The sequence below is a fragment of the Mustelus asterias genome, chromosome 9, assembly GCF_964213995.1.
Source record: "Mustelus asterias chromosome 9, sMusAst1.hap1.1, whole genome shotgun sequence".
Taxonomy (NCBI): Eukaryota; Metazoa; Chordata; class Chondrichthyes; order Carcharhiniformes; family Triakidae; genus Mustelus; species Mustelus asterias.
The window spans coordinates 117,475,019-117,498,064 of NC_135809.1; the positions used below are offsets into that span (position 1 = coordinate 117,475,019).

Here is a 23,046-nt window from a genome sequence, read left to right on the forward strand (position 1 = left end):
GAGTATTGCAGCTGAATAGATGATCTGTGTGAATGGGGCTTCTGATGTCTTTTTCTTCCATTGTGCCAATATTTTTATGCACTGGAATTGTAGCACAGCGATTAAGAATCATTCCTTTATGTCACTAAGTTGTCTGTTTATAATTAGTTTCTTTTGTTGGTGTTGCAGTAAATGGTACAATATTGTCAGCCCATCTATGACGTGCCTTGGGTTTAATTATATTATTCATCAATTATTGCAAAACTTTTATCCTATGAAATCAGGAATTGAAGAAATAAGTGTAGGTTTTATTTCCACATAGCAACCGATGATTAACATGAAGAAGTGTTATCTTCTTTGGTGTGTGTTAGTTGAGTCATGGAGTTAAAAATTTATATTAACTGCATGACTCATTGCTGAAAGAAGTATTATATTTTTGTCTTGAAGTAGCTCAATCAAGCATAATTGCAGCAATGGAACTTGTGGGGTGGTGGGGGTAGGGGATTTGGTTCAAAGAAAGTACTGCCACCTCTGTTTGTAAGGATGAATTGTTATGGAATCACATGAAAAAATTTTCCTTGTTCTCAAGTCAAACATTTTGAGTATAATTTCTAGGTTAGCAAATAACGTCAAGATCAAAGATCTTTTGGAATTGCTTCAGTATCTGCCATATTCTTTCAGTATACATGCTTGGGGACATACACAGAGCACAAGCTTTTGTATCTTTTCCAGTGCTGTCCTAGTACTCCCAAGGTACAGGGCCTAGTGTAGTTTTCAACAATACATAAGTAAATTTTACAATGACCACGAAGGCCCAGTAAACTTATGATGTCTCTATTTCCTCTCATTTTCTTTTTCTCATCCTTTATGCCCCCACCCCGCAGTCTATTTCCTATGCTCTATGGACAAGTAGAACCTCCACGTTTTCTAGCTTTTGCACCCCAGCCTTTGCTGTTAAACATGCCTATCTCATAATCTGACCATGTTTTCTCTGCCTTCTCATTGATCTGCCATCAACTTTTTAATGACAGCAACAACCTCTGGAACACATTCTTTGTGATTTTCCATTCACGCCCTTTATTGAGGATTTCCTTTATGTGGGATTTGTGTGATACACAGTAGAAACTGTCCACCGTGTCATTTGTGAACCAAATTCTGTTTGCCATTTTAAAATCTTTGGATTATTGAGGGCACTTTGAAAATGATTTAATAATGTTAATTTCTTTTTAGGAGGAGGCCTGGCAGTTGGAACTCTTCTTCTTGTTGGTAAGTGAAATATTGCATTTTAGAAGCTCACTATCACTGTATGGAGGCTTAAATAAAATGTCCACCTATTATTTGGATCAACCTAATAACCAGGTCTTTTATCTTTGTTAAATCTTGTAATGCACCTGGTCCCTCCACACTGACGCTATATTGCTTTTAAAGTAGTAAAATGTCTCAAGATGCTTCACAGAAGCATTATATTTAAAAAAATCACTGAGCCATGTGAACCTTTAGGATAGGAGACCAAACACTTGGTCAAGGAGATAGACTTCAATGAGTGCTTTAGTGGAGGAGAGAAGCTAAAGAAGGGAATTCCAGAACTTGGGATCCAGTCAACTAAAGGCACAGCCACAAACTGATGGAGCAGTTATGACCCTATGTACATCGGTTGAAAAGGAGTTGGTGGATTTTTGGTGCTTTACAGTTCTGAATAAGAAAGCAATTTTTTTCCTATCGTACATTTCTGTATTGCTCAACGTTGTTGCTTTCCAAGAAAGGAGGAGATTGTTTAGAGTGGAGGCAGTTCTGAGAGGAATTTGAAAACAAAGATGAAAATCCTTCAGATTTCTGGAAATCTGAGGAGTTAATGAGCCTTGGGATGTTACAAGTGCAGAACTTTATAGAGGTGAGAAAATGTGCTGTGGGATTTTGAATAATTTAAAAATTTATGGAACATTGAGGCTTGGTGCCTATCTTAGAGTGTTAGAGAGGTGAAACTCAAAGTGAGGAAGGCACAAATTTGGATTTCAGACAGAGGAGAATAGAGGCAGAAGCATGCAATTTTACTGAAGTGGAAGAAAATGACCTTGGCAAGAGCAAAATGGTGAAAGGAATTGAAATTAGTAAAACATTACAGCAGTAACACATTTCCCTACTAGTGGTACTGTATTGTGTAAATCTTTATGAAAAGAATATTCAATATTTAAGCCTGTATTCCTTTTGCAAATACCCTTTGTGCTGCCTCGGAAAAGCAGCCAGCATAATCAAGGGCCCCACACACCCTGGACATACTCCCTTCCATCTTTTTCCACTGGGAAAAAGATAAAAACATCTGGGGTCACATACCAACTGACCCACGAACAGTTTCTTCCCTGCTGCCATCAAACTTTTGAATGGGCTGACCTTATATTAAGTTTGATCTTTCTCTACACCCTATCCTTGACTGTAACACTATATTCTGCGCCCTCTCCTTTCCTTTACTCTATGAATGGTATATTTTGTCTGGAGAGTGCACAAGAAACTGTATCCCAATACATGTGACAATAAATCAAATCAAAAAATCAGTATATTACCAGCCATTGTCCATGACAAAGCACATAGGGAGTAAAGACCAAGTATAGTAATCAGGTGAAGTAGACTCGGAAGACAGGAATAATTGTACCAAGACATACCAACCTAATTGAGTTTCCATTTTATACATGCACATTTTTCAGTTCACATTCTAAATTCCTATGTTAACATCTGTCTATGTAAACTTATGTTGTAATTATACTTTACTGCCAGTGGTGGTGCTGCAGCATCCATTGCAGGATTGTGCAATGAATTTTTGTGTGAACAAGCACCATATTTCAGTCCATAGCAGTCCTGTAGTAGTAGGAAATACTGCGACTATGTTGTATATCCATCTCACAGATCAGAAAATCTATGAAACTACTTGGCCTTATTGATAGAACAGAAATCATCCTGTTTTTGCTTCATGTTACTTCAAATTATGCTTCAGCTAGACAGGAAGTCAAAAACTTAACCCTCCAGCTCTCTGTATCAGGGATTGGCCAGCTGAGCAGCCAGTCAAATCTGTAACCGAATGTGTGGACCCTGGCAGTTGCCCCTGTCCCTTACTGTGCTCAAATAAATAGGACCAACATGTTGCCCCTGAATGTTACTAAAATGCAAAATTAACTCTGGCAGCTGAAGTTAACATACTTCTGACAGATGATTATGTTTGTCCAGATAGCTTGTGTGTTGTATGGATTTAACCTGTTTTGAACTGAATATAATCTGAAAGGAAACTCTTTGATATAGATGTGTTTCAAAATTCCTCTTAGAACAAGCAATCAAATCGCACAACGATACAAGGATTTATTTATTTCTTATTCAGTCATGGGATGTGGGTGTCACTGGCTAGGTCAGCCTTCATTGCCTAGCCCTAATTGCCTTAGAGAAGGTGGTGCTGCCTTCTTGAACTGCTGCAGTCCTTTTGTTATAGTTAATCCATAGTGCTGTGAGGGAGGGATTTCTTAGATGTTGACCCAGAGACAGTGAAGAAACGGCAATATCTTTCCAAGTCAGGATGGTGAGTGCCTTGGAGGGAAACTTGGTGATCCGTGTATCTGTTACCATTGTCCTTCTAAATGGCAATGGTCATGCATTTGGAAGGTGCAGCCAAAGGAGCCTTGGTGAGTTCCTGCAGTGCATCTTGCAAAATGGTAACACTGCTGCTACTGTGCATGGTGGTGGAGGGAGTGAATGATTGTGGAAGGGATTTCAACGAAGCGGGCTGCTTTGTCTTTGATGGTGTCAAGTTTCTTGAGTGTTGTTGGAGCTGCACTCATCCAGGCAAGGGGAGAGTAGTCCATCACTCTACCGTCTTGTGATTAAGGATAGGCTTTGGGGAGTCAGGAGGTGAGTTAGTTGCCACAGGATTCCTAGCCTCTAACCTGCTCTTGTAGCCAAAGTATTTATGTGGTAAATGGTAACTCCCAAAAATGGTAATTCCCAAAATGTTGATGGTAGGGGATTCAGTGGTAATGCCATTGAATGTCACGGGACAATGGTTAGATTCTCTCTTGTTGGAGATGGTCATTGCCTGGCACTTTTGTGGCATGAATGTTAGTTACATGCCTCTTGTTGACCCAGTCAGGATGTTGTCCAGGGTCTTGTTGCATTTGGAGATGGACTGCTTCAGTATCTGAGGAGTTGTGAATGGTGCTAAACATTGTGTAATCATCAGCAAACATCCCCACTTCTGACATTATGATGAAAGGAAGGTCATTGAAGAAGCAGCTGAAGATAGTTGGACCCAGGATGTTCCCCTGAGGAACTCCTACAGTGATGTGCTGGAGTTGAGGTGACTGACTCCAACAACCATAACCTTCTTCCGTTGTGCTAGGTATGAGTACAACCTGCGGAGAGTTTTCCCTCTGATTTCCATTGACTCTAGTTTTGCCAGGGCTCCTTGATGCCCATTCAGTCACATGCGGCCTTGATGTCAAGAGCATTCACTCTTGTGTTTGAACCAAGGCTGTAATTAGGTCAGGGACTGAGTGGTCCTGGTGGAACCTTTATCAAGTGTTAGTAAACAGCTTATTGTGAAGCAAGTGCTGTTTGATTGCACTGTTGATGAGCCCTTCCATTACTTTACCGATAATCAAGAGTAGGCTGATGGGATGGTAATTGTCCTGGTTGGATTTGTTCTGTTTTTGTGTACAGGACATACCTGGGCAATTTTCCACATTGCTGGGTAGATGCCAGTGTTATAGCTGTATTGGAACAGCTTGACTAGGGCTGCAACAATTTATGGAGCACAAGTCTTCCGTACTGTTGACAGAATCAGAATTTAGATTTGATCCATTGGTTGTGGGATCGTATAGCTTTTGTATATCATTTGCTACTTATGCTGTTTAGCATGCAAGTTGACAGTTGACTTCACCAGGTTGACACCTCATTTTTAGGTATGCCTAGTGCTGTTACTGGCATGCCCTCCTGCACTCTTTATTGAATCAGGATTGGTGGTAATAGTGTGATTGGGGATGTGTTGGGCCATGAGGTTCCAGATTGTGGTTGAGCATAATTCTGTTGCTGCTAATGGCCCACAGCACCTCATGAATACCCAGTTTCTAGTTGCTAGATGTGTTCAAAGTTAATCCCATTTAGTGTGGTGTTTCGGGCCACACAACACAGTGGAGGGTATCCTCAGTGTCAAGATGTGACTTTGTCTCCACAAGGACTGGATGATGGTCACTCCTATCACGACTGTCATGGATAGAGACATTTGCGGCAGGCAGGTTAGTGAGGATGAGGACCCAGTCTAGCAGTTACGTCCGTTAGGACTCTCGACTAACTCAGTCTGTGGTGATGCTACCAAGGCAATCTTGGTGATAGACAATGAAGCCCCTCACCCAGAATACGTTCTGCACCCTTGCCACTTTCACTGTTTCCTCTAAATGGTGTTCAACATGAAGGAATACTGATTCATCAGCTGAAGAGGGCAGTATGTGGTAATCAGCAGGAGGTTTACTTGTCCATGTTTGATCTGATGAGAAGAGACTTCATGGTCCAGAGTTGATGTTGAGGACTCCCAGGGCAGTTGTGCCACCACCTCTGCTAGGTCTATCCTGCCACTGGGACAGGATATGATTTCCTTCCCTAAAGGACATTAGTTTTTTACGACAATCGACAATGATTTCATGGTCATTGTTAGACTTCTAATTCCAGATCCCACCTGCTATGATGTGATTCGAACCCAAGTTCACAGACATTACTCTGGGTGTCTAGATTACTAGTCCAGCCACAATATCATTGCATTACTGCCACCTTATGATTATATATGAATGGGAACAGATTATTTGGCCCATCAAACCTGCTTGACCAGGTAGTTAGCCATGGCAGCTGTATCTTTTTAATTCCAGTTTTGTACCCTTCCTGCATTCCTTGACCTTAATTCGTAGGTTAGTATCTATCATCATTTGAACCACCTCAGTTGATTTTGCGTCTATTACCTGCTGGACAGTGCATAATATTTCCTTACAACCCTTTAAATTTATTTTCTTGGACTTTTGACTGACTGACAATTCAAATTATAGTATCAAGTGCCATATTCTGGAGGGAACAGTTGGCCCTTGTATACTAGATTTCAACATGATAGATAGGGATTTCCTTGAACAGAATTTTCCCTGCACTTCAAATACTTCTTAATTATAAATGCCAAATGCTTCACAATATAGTTAAAGAATGATGTTTCCTATGTAGAAAAAAGTCTCCTGTCAGGCTTATTTTTAATAGAGTGTATATTGTTGTATTGTTGAATATTTGCACTAGATTTATTTCTTTTTGCCATACGATTTGCTTCTTTTTACCCAATAAAAGTTTGTTTGCCAGGACAGTTAAGCTGGTAATTTCAGTAGACAAAAGCGACAAGTAGATAAATTCTAAGGTGGACTGATTCATTTTCCACATCTATCCATTACCATTTGATAGTTTATGTAGGCATTTTATTCTGTTTTTTGTTAATGTGGTTTTGGTTTTTACAAACTTTATTTTGTACCTTGCATATGAATTGTGAAGCAGGATTCTCAGTTGGTGTCGCAACTTTATATAGAAAATACATGCTTAATATAATCATAGTAAGGAATAATTTCACGTAAATGTAGGCTTCTAGTGGTCGTACATTCTGAAAGTTCTTTTATGCATGAAATTATCCACAACTAAAGGCACCATAGTTTTTTTCCACATGGATGTCAGTTGCATGCTTTCGATGCTTTGATAACACATCGATTCTACGGATGACTCATCTTGATTTTGAATGTGTTTGGAAACATGCTTGATGGATCAGCCATTGCTTTAAGTGATTATTCACTGCATTGCAGTGGTTTTAATGCCACTGCAGTAAAGTATCGCATCACTGGCACGTAAAATTGCTCAGTCATTAGTGAAATAAAAATTAAACACTGTATTTTATGAAATCAGCTGAATTTAATATAAGTTCTGTTTATATAAGTGAAATTGAGTCACTCATATTCAGTGTTCAACCGACATGTTTCTTTCTAGGGGGTCATGGAATGAAACTAAAATTCTGTTTTGAAATCCTTGATCTCTAATGTGGAATTATAGGCTATTGTTTTATGTTTGTTTCAAGTACAAGAGCAGTGGGACAATCTGCTCCACCTTCAATAAGTAGGATGTGAATTTATAAGAGTCCTTCTATAGCTCAGTTACCTGTCTCACTTTTGCAACTGTGGAACTTGGAATGATTTGTACAGTTCTGGTCACCCTATTTTAGAAAGGATATTATTAAACCAGAAAGAATGCAGAAAAGATTTACTAAGATGCTACTGGGACTTGATGGTTTGAGTTATAAGGAGAGGCTGGATAGACTGGGACATTTTTCCCTGGAGCGTACGAGGCTTAGGGGTGATCTTTTAAGAGGGCTATAAAATAATGGGGGGCCCAGAAAAGGTAGATAGTCAACATCTTTTCCCAAAGGGAGGGGAGTCTAAAACTAGAGGGCATAGGTTTAAGGTGAGAGGGGAGAGATACAAAATGGTCCAGAGGGTCAATTGTTTCACACAGAGGGTGGTGAGTGTCTGCAACAAACTGCCAGAGGTAGTAGTAGAGGCGGGTACGATTTTGTCTTTTAAAAAGCAATTAGACAGTTACATGGGTAAGATGGGTATAGAGGCCAAATGTGGGCAATTGGGACTAGTTTAGTGATTTTTTTAAAAAAGGGGCAGCATGGATAAGTTGGGCTGAAGGGCCTGTTTCTATGTTGTAAACCTCTGACTGCATGCTTGGTCGAGGTTAGCTGCTTGTCCACAATACAGGACAGCTGCCCATATTTTCTAGCATCTTGTTTGAGATACATGGGGAAAACTAGGGAATAGACCTAAGTCTTTAATGATGATAGACGGTATTTCGAGACTCATGATAGGGGAAAGGGATAAAATTGCAAGCAACAAAGTGGTTTTTGTTTTACTGAGAAATCCAAGTTAAGCGTCAAGACCAGAAGTGGTCAAGGTTGAAAAAAAGGACAAGGTAAATTAAGATATCTGTCCTTCCCAACCTCGCCCAAAAGAAGGCACTAAAATTGATTGCAAGTTTTGCTTGTATAAGGTTTTATCTGAAACATTACTAAGTTCCTGGTTACCAGGTTCTTTAAACTCATGTGAACATTAATTATCAATGTCATCCAACGCACCTCATGTTTTGCTATTCTTAGTATGTTGTTATTCTGCTGTCTTGCAAGCTCAGGTGCATTGCAGAAGGTCATGCAGTGCTGTGCTCACCTTTTCACGAAACATTACACTTTAGTGACTAAACTTCCTCTTCAATCAATTCCACCGTTCCTCAAATTAGTTTCGATGGAGGAATTATTGTGCTTAACCTTCCAAATGCATTAGCTGGTTAATTTAATCGAGTAATAGTGAATTTGAGTGTTATTAAACTATTAGTTTGCTTCAGTACTGAAATCCTCCAGAGATGCCTATTGGGAGTTCAGTATGTTCATCGCTGGAATGGATCCAGAATGTAGCATTTTAAGAACTATACATGGTTACACATATACAATTGATTTTGGTTACTTGGGGGTAATTTTCGAACTCGTGCTTACAAATGAATTATTATAGTAGCTCTTGGCTAAGTGTTTCACATCCAGCAAAACGTCGTATTATGTTCAGAACTATATCATAACTATTGTGTGTCTGTTTCACTTTCTGAAGTCCATCTTCCACCTGATAATTCTAGGTGACATCGCAATTACAAAATGTCTTCGCGTCTGCCAAGAAACTTGTGGTATGCCAGTTGAGATGGTGCATGTTTTTTTCATTGATTACAAGAATTGAATCAGTGTTTTGGAATGGAAGGGGTGGTAGTAGAGTGACTGTAGATTGACACTTAATAGAAAATCCAGGTATCTCAGCGCACATCATCAATCAAAATCAAAATTTCAGCTCTGTCGTAATTCCTAAGTATTCATTATTCTGTATCACAAAGACTTGTGTAATTACGTAATCAGAATTACTCCTGCTCTCCCTTCAATCACTGCCTTAAAGCTACCATTTACAGGTGCTTTTCAGTGGCAAATTACACTTAAGAATTAAGAATGCCTGAAGGGAACTGAAGAGATAAATGAACTTCTTTCTTTATAACAGCCGACAGCAAATCCAGGGGAAGAAAATAGCTTTTTGTCATTAAGTTGGTTGTACAATATAATATTGATGCTAGTTTACAGTACATATGATCATGAACATATAGTAGCTTTGAGATTGAAACAGTCTCGTGAGTTTTGTTATTTAGGGATTTTCAAATGGAGCAAATCATTTGGGACAGAAGTGAATACTATCTCACTTCACTGGGAGGAAGTATTTCTTGTTCTTTTGAGGCATTCTTATGTTAATGCAATGTTACTTTTAAAAGATTAAGCTGAGGCATTTTTTATGAGCTGAATACATCGATAAATGAGTAAAAGTCATAAAATGCTTCATAAATGTACCCTCTAAGTTGTGTGTTTCGACCTAACAGAGGTGGAATAAACCCAGTGTTTGCTGCATTTGGTTAGGTCAGATATATGGTTTAGCAAATTAACATTTTGTGAAAGTCCCAGTTGATGTTCTAACTGGACAGGAAGATCCCAGAATGGAACCCTGGCTCAAAAGACCATAACTTTTTACTTTCACTTAAGAAAACGTGAAAGAAACCGAGTCACAGGACCACTAATTAGTTTCAACGATCAGAAAAAAAATTATTAAACATGAAAAGGTTGATTACAATACTCCTTTACTCTCCCCCAGCTTCACAAACATACACAGATTTTAAGGTTGACATGGGTTACAAAGTATATCTTAGATGAAAATTGTCTCAGGAACACACAGACCCTTTAAACATGAGTTGACTACGGTCACACACCACCCAACCCAAGTGAATGTCTGTGCATTTCTCCTCAAAATCCCCCCCAGATGATTCGTGTACATTGAGCCATCTTGCCTCACTGAACTCCAGCTTCCACACAAGTAATTTCAAATTCCGCTTTCAAAAAGATACACTCTCAAATCTTCTTTGAAACAGTGTTTTCTCTCGACTGTTCCCATCAAAATTTCATTTTCAGATTTTACACCTGCCTCTTCAGGATTTATTTTGTCTTAAAGGCTTTTACACAAACTCTGAGATCCAGCCACTGATTTTCATGATTATTTAAAATAATGTCTCCAAATTGTAGTAAAATCTTGCAAACTTGAAAATCACCTCCGATATCTTTCTGGTGTCTCAGCCTTTTTCTCAGCTCTGCCTGTCTTTACTGAACTGTTCGGGTACCTTCAACCTCAGGCTGCTTGAAATTTCTCTTCATTTCTTTCATTTCCTTAACTAGCTGGACGTTCTCTCTCTGCACTTGTTTTCTTAACCATTACTCCATGGTATGATTTTCTTCTAGCAAAACTGGGATACACGTTCCCTCTCTAGCCTTCTAAACCATCTGCTAATGAATTTAGTTGAAACTAAACTGAAAAAACATTTTTACCTTAAAATGGCCCCCGGTTGCTAAGCAACAACTTCTCCTTCTCTAAGCTTTTATTCACTCTTCTGCCATAACCTCTCTAAGTAAAACAGAAGCACAGTTTGAAATGAAATCAAAACCCCTACACATAGACCCCATAGGTTTAGTCTTCCTTACACAGACACACTAAATTAAATCCACTTAAAACTACATCTTATTTCTAATATTTACCAATACATATTTACCCTTAAGCTCCCTTTGTTTTCCTAACAATTTGAATTCACCGATGCTTTTATTAGCTTCTAGCTCTAGCATACAAGATCCCATACTCGCCACTATTTTACACTGAAGAAGCTGTTGAACATGGATGGCCTATTTATGATAGTGTTGGAAACAATATGTAAAAAATGGAGTAAAGAAGGCAGTAAATGGCTGAGGTGCACCTAGAGGTATAATCCTTACACGTTTCCCCAAATTAAATTGTTGCAGCTCCTGACACTGGATTGGATGCCTTGTCCCCATGAGACAACAACTGAAAGTTAGATTTTATATATGTAGATATGCTTTTTGTGGACAAATGGAAGCAGGCCAAACTAATATTTTTCTTTCTCTTTGCTGCATTGTATTGTATTTGATCATAGAATTATAGCTGTAAAGCCCCCATCTGACTCTGAGCATCCTCCCCTTAGAGCTCAGTGACTTGCGTATCTCCCCACCCTGCTTGTAACCACCCCCCCACCACCAGGCCTTCCCTGCCACTTGCCTCTCCTCTTGTTCCTAGCACTTAGTTCCAGGCAAATAGCTGCAGTGCCCCTTCTGGTCACTGAAGCATTGTTGCTGGAGTGACTGGGGAGAGCTGCTGCCCAATTTGATTGGTCAGCAGCTCTCCAAGGCAGGATGTCCTCCCGATGATGGGTGGAAGTTCCACCTTCTCCCAATCAATGCTTATTAAAGTGTGAAATGGAAGTGGGCCTGCTGGAGTCAATGGAGAACGATCGGAGTTGAGCCCCACCATCCTGAAAATTCTGGCCGATGTTTTAGTATGTTGAACAGCTAAATATTATTATTTGTGTTCTTAGTGCAAAATTGAGGTACTGAGCTTATAACACTCAGAGCTTCATTACATTCACTCTACTTTGTTTTTTAATTTTCATTTCCTTCAAGTCATCCATTTCTTATGTGCTGTCAGTTTAAAGATAGGCTCAAGGCTACAAATACTATGGGTGGAATCCCCCAACCTGGGGACTAAGTCCTGTGGCAGTGGAGGGAATGTGAGATGTTTTATATGGCAGGAAACCATGTCTCATCTTCCAATCCTGACTTCATTAATTATGAAGCTGGGGTTTTTGCACTGTATTCTGTGGTAGAGGGGGCCTGATGGTGTAGTCCGCCCGCCATCCTGTCCAGGTGTCATATTGAAAAGGCATCCGAACTTCAGAGACAGCCTCGGGCATTGTTCAGCTGAGTTTGACATCTTCATAGAATCCCTACTGTGCAGAAGAAGGCCATTTGGCCTATCAAGTCTGCACCGACCACAATTCCACCCAGGCCTATAACTCCACCCATTTACCTTGTTAATCTCCCTGACACTAAGGGGCAATTTAGCATGGCCAGTCCACCTAATCTGCACATCTTTGCACTGTGGGAGGAAATCGGAGCACTTGGAGGAAACCCATGCATACATGGGGAGAACGTGCAAACTCCACACAGGCAGTCACCCAAGGCCAGAATTGAACTTGGGTCCCTGGTGCTGTGAGGTAGCAGTGCTAACCACAATGGCACCGTGCCGTCCCCGCATGCCACATTGTTCCAGAAGTGTTTTGGACTGACATGTTTTCCCACTGGTGTCGAGGGGAATCAGGCGTGAATGGAAGATTCCAGTCGGGTTTCATCTGCATCCCATTAATGGGATGCAAATCAGTTTCATGCCGGCCTCCAGCAGAATTCCTGATCCGCCATGGCAGGTACCAGTGGAAGATGCCATGGGAAATTCACACCGGCATGAAACTGAATTTTTTGCGCTCCTGCTAAATTCACCTCTCTTGCTCATCATTGGACCTGCTAGCAGAATCATGGGAGAATTCCGACCTTTGCATACTTAACTGTTGCTGGTTTAATACTGCATGGAGGTAATTTACGAAACAGGTTTCACTTTTTAATGAGGCTGATAGCTCTCTCAACTTTTACAGGTAAGTATGACCATTCAGCATTGCTTGGTATCTAAAAAGATCCTGCATTCCAGTTGTTTGAAGTTGCTGTTATGTAGGCATATACAACATCCTGTAGTCAATTTCAAGGAATAACAAATGAGTTAAACAACCAGTTAATATATTTTGGTGATGTTGGTTGAGGAATAAGTGTTTACACAGGAGGATTACTCTGCTGTTCTTCAGATGCCATGAAACCTTCTATCGCCTCATCTGAAAGGCAGCACTTGTAACAACATAGCACAGTCTCAATGCTACACTGAGCAAATTAAATCAGCAAGAGTTCTTGCTTCTGATCTACAAACCCCTGCTGAATGTGTGCATATGTGAACATTAGGTATGGGCCAGATAAGATTAGGCTGCACTGTTCCCCCACATTTGAATACCCTTCCAGCACATTGCCGATGCTTACATCTGAATAATGGCCATTTGGGTGAGGTGGGATGCTCAAGGAACATTAACCCAAGAAAGAGTCCACACCGATGTGAAAAGGGGAAATGAAAAAGCTGCTGGGAAAAGCAAGATAAAACACTCCTCTAACCAATTTAAAAATCAGTCTAAACTTAGAATGACAGTCACACAGGTGGTGGGCAGAACTGTTTTGCACAAGGAATGCAATTATCATGAAATAAACGTTCTGAGTGAGTACGACAGTAGTTTTACAATGTTGTGATAGTCATTGATGCTAACTGTAATCTTTTTATAGTTGCAATGAATCCAAGCCAGAACAATCAATTGAAGGCAGTTTGCTCAGTCATGCTACTAATGATCAGCATTTAGTCTAAGAAAGAGAAAAAAGGCATGATTGTTATGCCATCAAAGTTCATTGTTTTGGAACTCCAGTTCATCCTGCATGGCATCCACTGCATTTTGAACACTGCTAATGCATTTGATTCTACTACCTTACCTGGTAGATTATGTAAGAAGTTCATCAATTTTTGAGTAAGGACAATTTATGTATTTTCTAATGTGGGATGAGGACTGAGGCACACATTTATAATGACTCATAGACAATATAGTAAAGGGCACCTTCCAACCTTGAAACTGCTTCACCAAGGATTCAAAATCTTCTGCCAAGAAAATGTGTTTTTACAAAAACACTAAAGAAATAAGTTTATATTTTTAATATTAGCCGCTCTGGATTTTCTTCTATTCTCTTTTCAACCTGAAAAATGCTTTCTACTATGCATCATGCTACCATCAGTGAAAAGCTGATCCACTGAGGTTCTTGAAACTTTGAATTAGGTACTTGGGGACATGTGAAAGTGACATAAATCAACTTCAGATTTTTGCTTCCCTCACTGAAGGGGATCCTTAATTGTGCCAACCAGAATGCAGGATATTAACAACAATAACTTAGTTTTCATGCAACCAGAATGAAAGACATTGACAACAATAACTTGGTGTTCTTATGCTCTTCATGTACAGGCATTTTGGGGATCTTCAGATAAGTGTAAATAGTTAGTGGCCAACAAGCATTGGGTATGGGATGAAAAAATCATTGTTGGCAGAATGATGTTTTGGTGGTAGCAAGATGGAGATGCTCAAGTTGAGATTCAAGGTCACTGGTGGAGCAAGCACTAGAAGTGAATAAGGGGAAGGACAAATGGGTCACTTTTGGAATACCAGAGGGAGCATTCAAGACGTGAAACTGGAGGAAGTCAGTGGTCAGAAGGGATAAGGCTATGGTGGGATTTTAAAGTCATCTCTAGGAAATGGAAGACGAGGGAAAAAATGATGAAGATGCAGGCCTTAGTGTGGAGCAGAAATTAGGCCACAACTCTATAGATCGTGGTTCCCAAACTGTGATACTCAAATTTTTGTTGGGCACACTGGAAAAATTGTCTGATGGTGGATTTAAGTTATGTTTTTCTTCATTTTCTTATTTTTTTTCATTGTATCTGTGTAAAAAGAAACTGTTAAGATACTTTCCAGTGAATGTTTGCTCTGCCTGTTGTATCTTTCCAAATCCAATGTAGTCCAGGGACCTGCTGGTAGGTTTGTCCCGGGGAACTGATTATACATGCCACTTGGCCACTGGTGACCCCTCAGCATGCTCTTTCAACTTCCTCGCACAGGTCAGAGACCTTGATGGAGTGCTTGTCCGCATCCAAACATTGAGGTGCCAACTGGGTCAGTTATCACAAGGTGCTATCCTGCCGGCTGCCGGTGGTTTCCTCAGAGTGCAGGACTTCAGATTGTAAGTGGACTTATTGGGTTTGGAGGAACCAGGATTTGAGGGGTGTGGGTTTGGATCCAACCCTCTGATCTCATTGTCACCTATGGGCTCCAGGAGGCCCCTATGCCTCTTGGTCAGTTGCTCCAGGTAGGAGAAATATGTTGTCCACCCCTTCAGAGGAACAGATCCATTCCAGATCTCATTGTTGCTGATCAGGGCAGATGAGCCAGGTGAACCCGGTGAGACTGGATGGTTCCCAGTACCATATGATACAGCAGGAGGCTCTGCTGGAAACTTCACTGATTTAGGTAAACAAAATTCAGAGTTTTCATACGTTTTATATCCCAGAATCATAAAATCTACACATTGGCCAAAATCTTCCGTCCTTGTTCGCAGCTGGGATTTTCCAGTGCTGCTGACGGTGAATGGAGTTCTGGCTGGAATGCCAGATTTTCCGTTCTCGCTCGCAATGGGTCCTGCCTTGGACGAGACTGGAGAATCCGGCCCATCATTTCATGTTCTTTAACAAAATGTATCATTTACATTTTATTTAAATGTGTGCATGAGAAGCAACATTTAAAGGGATGATGCATTAATGGAAATGTTTGTTTGATGTATATACAGAATCTTACATTTATATAGTGCCTTTAACAGCAAGAAAAATTGCTCAAGAGACTTACAAATGAAAGTTAGTCGGGAGAAGGATGCAGGCAGTGTAGGGAGAGATTAGTAGGAAATGGTCAAAACCTGATTTTTGAGAAGGAACAGAGACTGGTGGACATGTTGAGTAAGATATGGGTAGAATGGATCTAAAATAGGATCTATCATTGCTTTGGTAAAGGGACAGAGTTGAATTAAAAATAACATAATCAAAGGTCTGAATGAAATAATCTAAGACTTGGAGGCAATTATGGAAATAGGACGCAACATGAAGGAATGAGTAGCTCAAATTTAGTATATTTTGGAACAGAGATCAACGTAGGTCACTAATTGAGTCACAATTATTGCAGAGCAGGGTGCAGATTGCTTTGTTTTGAACAAGTGGTTGTTTGTGGAGAATGGGAGGGCATTGAATACAGTTAACTCCCATCGTTCGCAACCCCCTGTATTGCAAATTTGTTTACCCGTGCAAAACTGTTTGTGTATCTAATTGCAGTGGCTATGCTTCATTGTCCAATGTTCTGAGCAACTTACAATTCAAATTATCACCTATCACCTAGCAGAGATATTTGAATCATCGACAGCCACAGGTGAGGTGCCTGAAGATTGGAGGGTAGCAAATGTTGTGCCTTTGTTTAAGAAGGGCTGCAGGGGAAAGCCTGGGAACTACAGACTGGACTAGCATCTGTAATGGGTAAGTTGTCAGAAGATATTCTGAGAGACAGGATCTACAGGCATTTGGAGAGGCAAGGACTGATTAGGGACAGTCAGCATGGCTTTGGAGTGGAATATCATGTCTCTCAAATTTGATTGAGTTTTTTGAAGGGGTAATCAAGGAGGTCGATGAGGGCAGTGCAGTTGATGTTGTCTACGTGGACTTTAGCAAGGTCTTTGACAAGATACCACATGGTAGGTTATAGAGCCATAGAGGTTTACAGAATGGAAACACTCCCTTTGGCCCAACTTGTCCATGCCACCTTTTTTTTAACCACTAAGCTAGTCCCAATTGCCTGCGTTTGGTCCATATCCCTCTATACCCATCTTACTCGGGCAATACAGCAGGATATAGATAGGCTGGAAAATTGGGCGGAGAGGTGGCAGATGGAGTTTAATCCGGATAAATGCGAAGTGATGCATTTTGGAAGAAATAATGTAGGGAGGAGTTATACAATAAATGGCAGAGTCATCAGGAGTATAGAAACACAGAGGGACCTAGGTGTGCAAGTCCACAAATCCTTGAAGGTGGCAACACAGGTGGAGAAGGTGGAGAAGGTGGTGAAGAAGGCATATGGTATGCTTGCCTTTATAGGACGGGGTATAGAGTATAAAAGCTGGAGTCTGATGATGCAGCTGTATAGAATGCTGGTTAGGCCACATTTGGAGTACTGCGTCCAGTTCTGGTCGCCGCACTACCAGAAGGACGTGGAGGCATTGGAGAGAGTGCAGAGAAGGTTTACCAGGATGTTGCCTGGTATGGAGGGTCTTAGCTATGAGGAGAGATTGGGCAGACTGGGGTTGTTCTCCTTGGAAAGACGGAGAATGAGGGGAGATCTAATAGAGGTATACAAGATTATGAAGGGTATAGATAGGGTGAACAGTGGGAAGCTTTTTCCCAGGTCGGAGGTGACGATCACGGGGGGTCACGGGCTCAAGCTGAGAGGGGCGAGGTATAACTCAGACATCAGAGGGACGTTTTTTACACAGAGGGTGGTGGGGGCCTGGAATGCGCTGCCAAGTAGGGTGGTGGAGGCAGGCACGCTGACATCGTTTAAGACTTACCTGGATAGTCACATGAGCAGCCTGGGAATGGAGGGATACAAACGATTGGTCTAGTTGGACCAAGGGGCGGCACAGGCTTGGAGGGCCGAAGGGCCTGTTTCCTGTGCTGTACTGTTCTTTGTTCTTTGTACTCATGTAACTGTCTAAATGCTTTTTAAAAAACAAAATTGTACCCGCCTCTACTACTACCTCTGGCAGCTTGTTCCAGACACTCACCACCCTCTGTGTGAAACTATTGCCCCTCTGGACCCTATTGTATCCTTCCCCTCTCACCTTAAACTAATGTCTTCTAGTTTTAGACTCCCCTGTCTTTGATTGTTGCATAAGGTTAAATCTCATCCTGGGATCCAGGGTGAGGTAGCCAATTGGATACAAAATTGGCTTGACGACGGAAGATAGAGGATGGTTGTAGAGGATTGTTTTTCAAACTGGAGGCCTGTGACCAGCGGTGTGCCTCAGGGATCAGTGCTGGGTCCACTGTTACTTGTTACAGTGAAGAAAGTTATCGAGGATTGTAACGGGATCTTGATCAATTGGGCCACTGGGCCGATGAATGGCAGATGGAGTTTAATTAAGATAAATGTGAGGTGATGCATTTTGGTAGGTCGAATTGGGGCAGGATCTACTCAGTTAATGGTAAGGTGTTGGGGAGAGATAAAGAACAAAGAGATCTAAGAGTACAGGTTCATAGCTCCTTGAAAGTGGAGTCACAGGTAGATAGGGTGGTGAAGAAGGCATTCGGCATGCTTGGTTTCATTGGTCAGAACATTGAATACAAGAGTTGGGATGGTTTGTTAAGGTTGCACAAGACATTAATAACGACACACTTGGAATATTGTGTACAGTTCTGGTCACCCTATTATAGAAAGGATATTATTAAACTCGAAAGAGTGCAGAAAAGATTTACTAGGATGCTACTGGGACTTGATGGTTTGAGTTATAAGAAGAGGTTGGATAGACTGTGCCTTTTTAGGAGACTTAGGGGTGACCTTATAGAGGTCTATAAAATAATGAAGGGCATAGATAAGGTAGATTGTCAACATCTTTTCCCAAAAGTAGGGGAATCTAAAACTAGAGGGCATAGGTTTAAAGTGAGAGGGGAGAGATACAAAAGGGTCCAGATGGGCAATTGTTTCACACAGAAGGTGGTGAGTGTTTGGAACGAGCTGCCAGAGGCAGTAGTGGAAGTGGGTACAATTTTGTCTTTTAAAATGCATTTGGACAGTTACATGGGTAAGATGGATACAGAGGGATATGGGCCAAATGTGGGCAATTGGGACTAGCTTAGTGGTAAAATCTGGTCGGCATGGACAACTTAGGCCAAAGGGCTTGTTTCCACGCTGTAAACCTCTATGATCTGTCACTCCAACTATTATGCACTTATGTTTGAATAAACAACCTAATTTGACAAATTAATGGAGAAAAGTATGATTAAGATATTGTTTAATTTATATATGTGTATTATAACTTGTGTTCAGATTTGTATATAATTTGTACTTTTGTTTAAAAAGGGTGTAAGGGTAAGCCCATTAACTACAGATTTGTCAGTTTAACCTTTGGCAAAGTTTTCGAAACAAAAATTAACAGTCACTTGGACAAATGTGGATTAATTAAGGAAAGCCTGCACAAATTGTGTTAAGGGCAAGCAGTGTTTAACTAACTTGCTTGAAGCAAGCATGTCTCTGAGCTTCATGTTACCTCCATTTCATTTCTCTATGTTGCTATCCCTTTGGCATTTGCTGATTCAGTTTTTTTTTGTTTCTTTCCTGATCCCTTTGCTCTCTAGTGGCTGCTATCCTGCCATTCACACCTCATCTAGATATATATTTTGTTTCTTTACTTGTCGCATTACCACTTCCTTGGGTTACTCTTTCATCTCTTGCTGGAAATTGAGAAGTGGTTAAAAGCAGTGTAAATATATGGGGAAAACCTATTTAGAATTTATTGTTAGTCGAGCTATTAATTCATGTGCTCTTGCAATGAGTGAGTGTTTCTTTGCACCTGGGAAAGATGGTCCAGTAATGATCCACCATTGGTAAAATATATTTTGTGTATAGTACCCTGTTGCATTCTGTTTTGGCTGAAGGTGTATCTCAACAGAGGTGCTGATCTCAAAAGAAAAGAGAGCCATTGATTAAATAGAACAGGGTGGTTAAGTTACGATGGATAACTTCACCTATCTTGGAAGCACAATCTCCAGAAACATTTATATTGACAATAAGGTGGCAAATAAAATTGCCAGAGCAATCTCAGCATTTGCCAATTTACGCAAAATGCTGTGGATGAAACAAGTGTCAACTTACCAGAAAACTTGCTGTTTACAAAGCTGAGATAATGCCTACTCTCCTATATGCCTACAAGATATGGACTACTACTCCAGAGACATTAATCGGTTTGACAGCTCTACATGAAATTAATTCGGGACATAAAGTGGGAGGACAAAGTGCCCAACATTGAAGTACTTCAAACAGCAGAGATGTCTGGAGTTGAAGCACTCATCATCAGACCCCAGCTTAGACGGAATGGAGTGGACAGGTAGTACATATGTCTGATGATATCCCTAAGGCACTCAAGTATTCACAACTTAAAATTGAACACTGCCTGCGAGTTAGCCCAAGATTAAGGTTCAAGGACTCCTTGAAGGTGAACCTCAGGAAACGTGACATGTTCACCACAGACTGGGATAAAAATGCACAACTAAGAACTGCCTGTGGAACAATTTCAAATAATATTGTTGTTTCCTATGGACAGCAAAGAGTACAAACAGCTAATAAGAACATAAGAAATAGGAGCAGGAGTAGGCCATCTAGCCCCTCGAGCCTGCCCCGCCATTCAATAAGATCATGGCTGATCTGACGTGGATCAGTACCACTTACCCGCCTGATCCCCATAACCCTTAATTCCCTTACCGATCAGGAATCCATCCATCCGCGCTTTAAACATATTCAGCGAGGTAGCCTCCACCACCTCAGTGGGCAGAGAATTCCAGAGATTCACCACCCTCTGGGAGAAGAAGTTCCTCCTCAACTCTGTCTTAAACCGACCCCCCTTTATTTTGAGGCTGTGTCCTCTAGTTTTAACTTCCTTACTAAGTGGAAAGAATCTCTCCGCCTCCACCCTATCCAGCCCCCGCATTATCTTATAAGTCTCCATAAGATCCCCCCTCATCCTTCTAAACTCCAACGAGTACAAACCCAATCTCCTCAGCCTCTCCTCATAATCCAAACCCCTCATCTCCGGTATCAACCTGGTGAACCTTCTCTGCACTCCCTCCAATGCCAATATATCCTTCCTCATATAAGGGGACCAATACTGCACACAGTATTCCAGCTGCGGCCTCACCAATGCCCTGTACAGGTGCATCAAGACATCCCTGCTTTTATATTCTATCCCCTTCGCAATATAGGCCAACATCCCATTTGCCTTCTTGATCACCTGTTGTACCTGCAGACTGGGCTTTTGCATCTCATGCACAAGGACCCCCAGGTCCCTTTGCACGGTAGCATGTTTTAATTTGTTTCCATTGAGATAGTAATCCCATTTGTTATTATTTCCTCCAAAGTGTATAACCTCGCATTTCTCAACGTTATACTCCATTTGCCATATCCTCGCCCACTCACTCAGCCTGTCCAAATCTCTCTGCAGATCTTCTCCGTCCTCCACACGATTCACTTTTCCACTTATCTTTGTGTCGTCTGCAAACTTCGTTACCCTACACTCCGTCCCCTCCTCCAGATCATCTATATAAATGGTAAATAGTTGCGGCCCGAGTACCGATCCCTGCGGCACGCCACTAGTTACCTTCCTCCAACCGGAAAAACACCCATTTATTCCGACTCTTTGCTTCCTGTCGGATAGCCAGTCCCCAATCCACTTTAACACACTACCCCCAACTCCGTGTGCCCTAATCTTCTTCAGTAGCCTTTTATGGGGCACCTTATCAAACGCCTTTTGGAAATCCAAAAACACCGCATCCACCGGTTCTCCTCCATCAACCGCCCTAGTCACATCTTCATAAAAATCCAACATGTTCGTCAAGCACGACTTTCCCCTCATGAATCCATGCTGCGTCTGATTGATCGAACCATTTCTATCCAGATGCCCTGCTATCTCCTCTTTAATAATGGATTCCAGCATTTTCCCTACTACAGACGTTAAGCTGACCGGCCTATAGTTACCCGCCTTTTGTCTCCTTCCTTTTTTAAACAGCGGCGTAACATTAGCCGTTTTCCAATCAACCGGCACTACCCCAGAATGCAACGAGTTTTGATAAATAATCACTAACGCATCCACTATTACCTCTGACATTTCTTTCAATACCCTGGGATGCATTCCATCCGGACCCGGGGACTTATCCACCTTCAGTCCCATTAGTCTACCCAGCACTGCCTCTCTGGTAACATTAATTGTATTAAGTATTTCTCCTGCTGCCAACCCTCTATCGTTAATATTTGGCAAACTATTTGTGTCCTCCACCGTGAAGACCGACACAAAAAAACTTATTTAAAGACTCAGCCATATCCTCATTTCCCACTATTAACTCCCCCCTCTCGTCCTCCAAGGGTCCAACATTCACTCTAGCCACTCTATTCCTTTTTATATATTTATAAAAACTTTTACTATCATTTTTTATATTAATTGCTAGCCTAGCTTCATAGTCTATCCTTCCTTTCTTTATCGCTTTCTTAGTCTCTCTTTGTTGTTTCTTAAATTTTTCCCAATCACTTGTTTCTCCACTATTTTTGGCCACTCTGTACGCAGCTGTTTTTATTTTAATACTCTCCTTTATTTCCTTCGTTATCCACGGCTGGTTCTCCCTTTTCTTACAATCCTTGTTTTTTGCTGGAATATATTTTTGCTGAGAACTGAAAAGGATCTCCTTAAAAATCCTCCACTGTTCCTCAGCTATCCTATCTGCCAGCCTGCTCTCCCAGTCTACCTTAGCCAATTCATCCCTCATCCTATCATATTTCCCTCTGTTCAAACAGAGGACATTGGTTTGGGACCAAACTTTCTCCTCTTCCATCTGAATCAGAAATTCGACCATATTGTGGTCACTAGACCCAAGAGGGTCCTTCACAATAAGATCCTTAATTCTACCTACCTCGTTACACAATACCAGATCCAAAATAGCTCGTTCCCTCGTCGGTTCCGTAACATGCTGTTCAAGGAAACTATCCCGACAGCATTCTAAGAACTCTTCCTCCATTCCACCCTTACCGACTTGAGTCTGCCAGTCAATGTGCATGTTGAAGTCCCCCATGATTATTGCCGTTCCGTTTTTACACGCATCCCTTATCTGCTTGTTTATAGCCCTCCCTACCTCAACATTATTATTTGGGGGTCTATATACCACACCTACTAGTGTCTTTCTCCCTCTACTATTCCTCATCTCTACCCATAATGATTCCACGTTTTGTTCCTCAGAGCCTATGTCATCCCTCAGTACTACCCTGATATTATCTCTTATTAATAGCGCGACCCCACCACCTTTTCCTTCCTGTCTATTCCTCCTAAACGCCTGATACCCCTGGATATTCATCTCCCAGTCCTGGTCACCTTTCAGCCACGTTTCTGTAATGGCCACTAGATCGTACCCACTCGTGCTGATTTGCACCATCAACTCATTTACCTTGTTCCGAATGCTTTGTGCATTCAGGCAAAGTGTCCTTATTCCAGCTTTTATCTGGACCCGCTTTGATGAGTCGCGAACACCCTCTCCCTCTACTCCCTTATCTAAATTACCGCCTTCATTCACTTGCACCCTCTCC

At 41.2% G+C, this 23,046-nt stretch overlaps 1 protein-coding gene across 2 annotated transcripts in view; it reads left to right on the forward strand.

Moving 5' to 3' along the window:
* elp4 (elongator acetyltransferase complex subunit 4) overlaps positions 1-23,046 on the forward strand; it is a 263,084-nt gene that overhangs the window by 8,781 nt on the left and 231,257 nt on the right. For both annotated transcript variants that reach the window (XM_078220930.1, XM_078220932.1), the window contains exon 2: positions 1,210-1,245. In XM_078220930.1, coding sequence (XP_078077056.1) covers positions 1,210-1,245 — 36 coding nt within the window. The remainder of the gene's footprint in view (positions 1-1,209; positions 1,246-23,046) is intronic.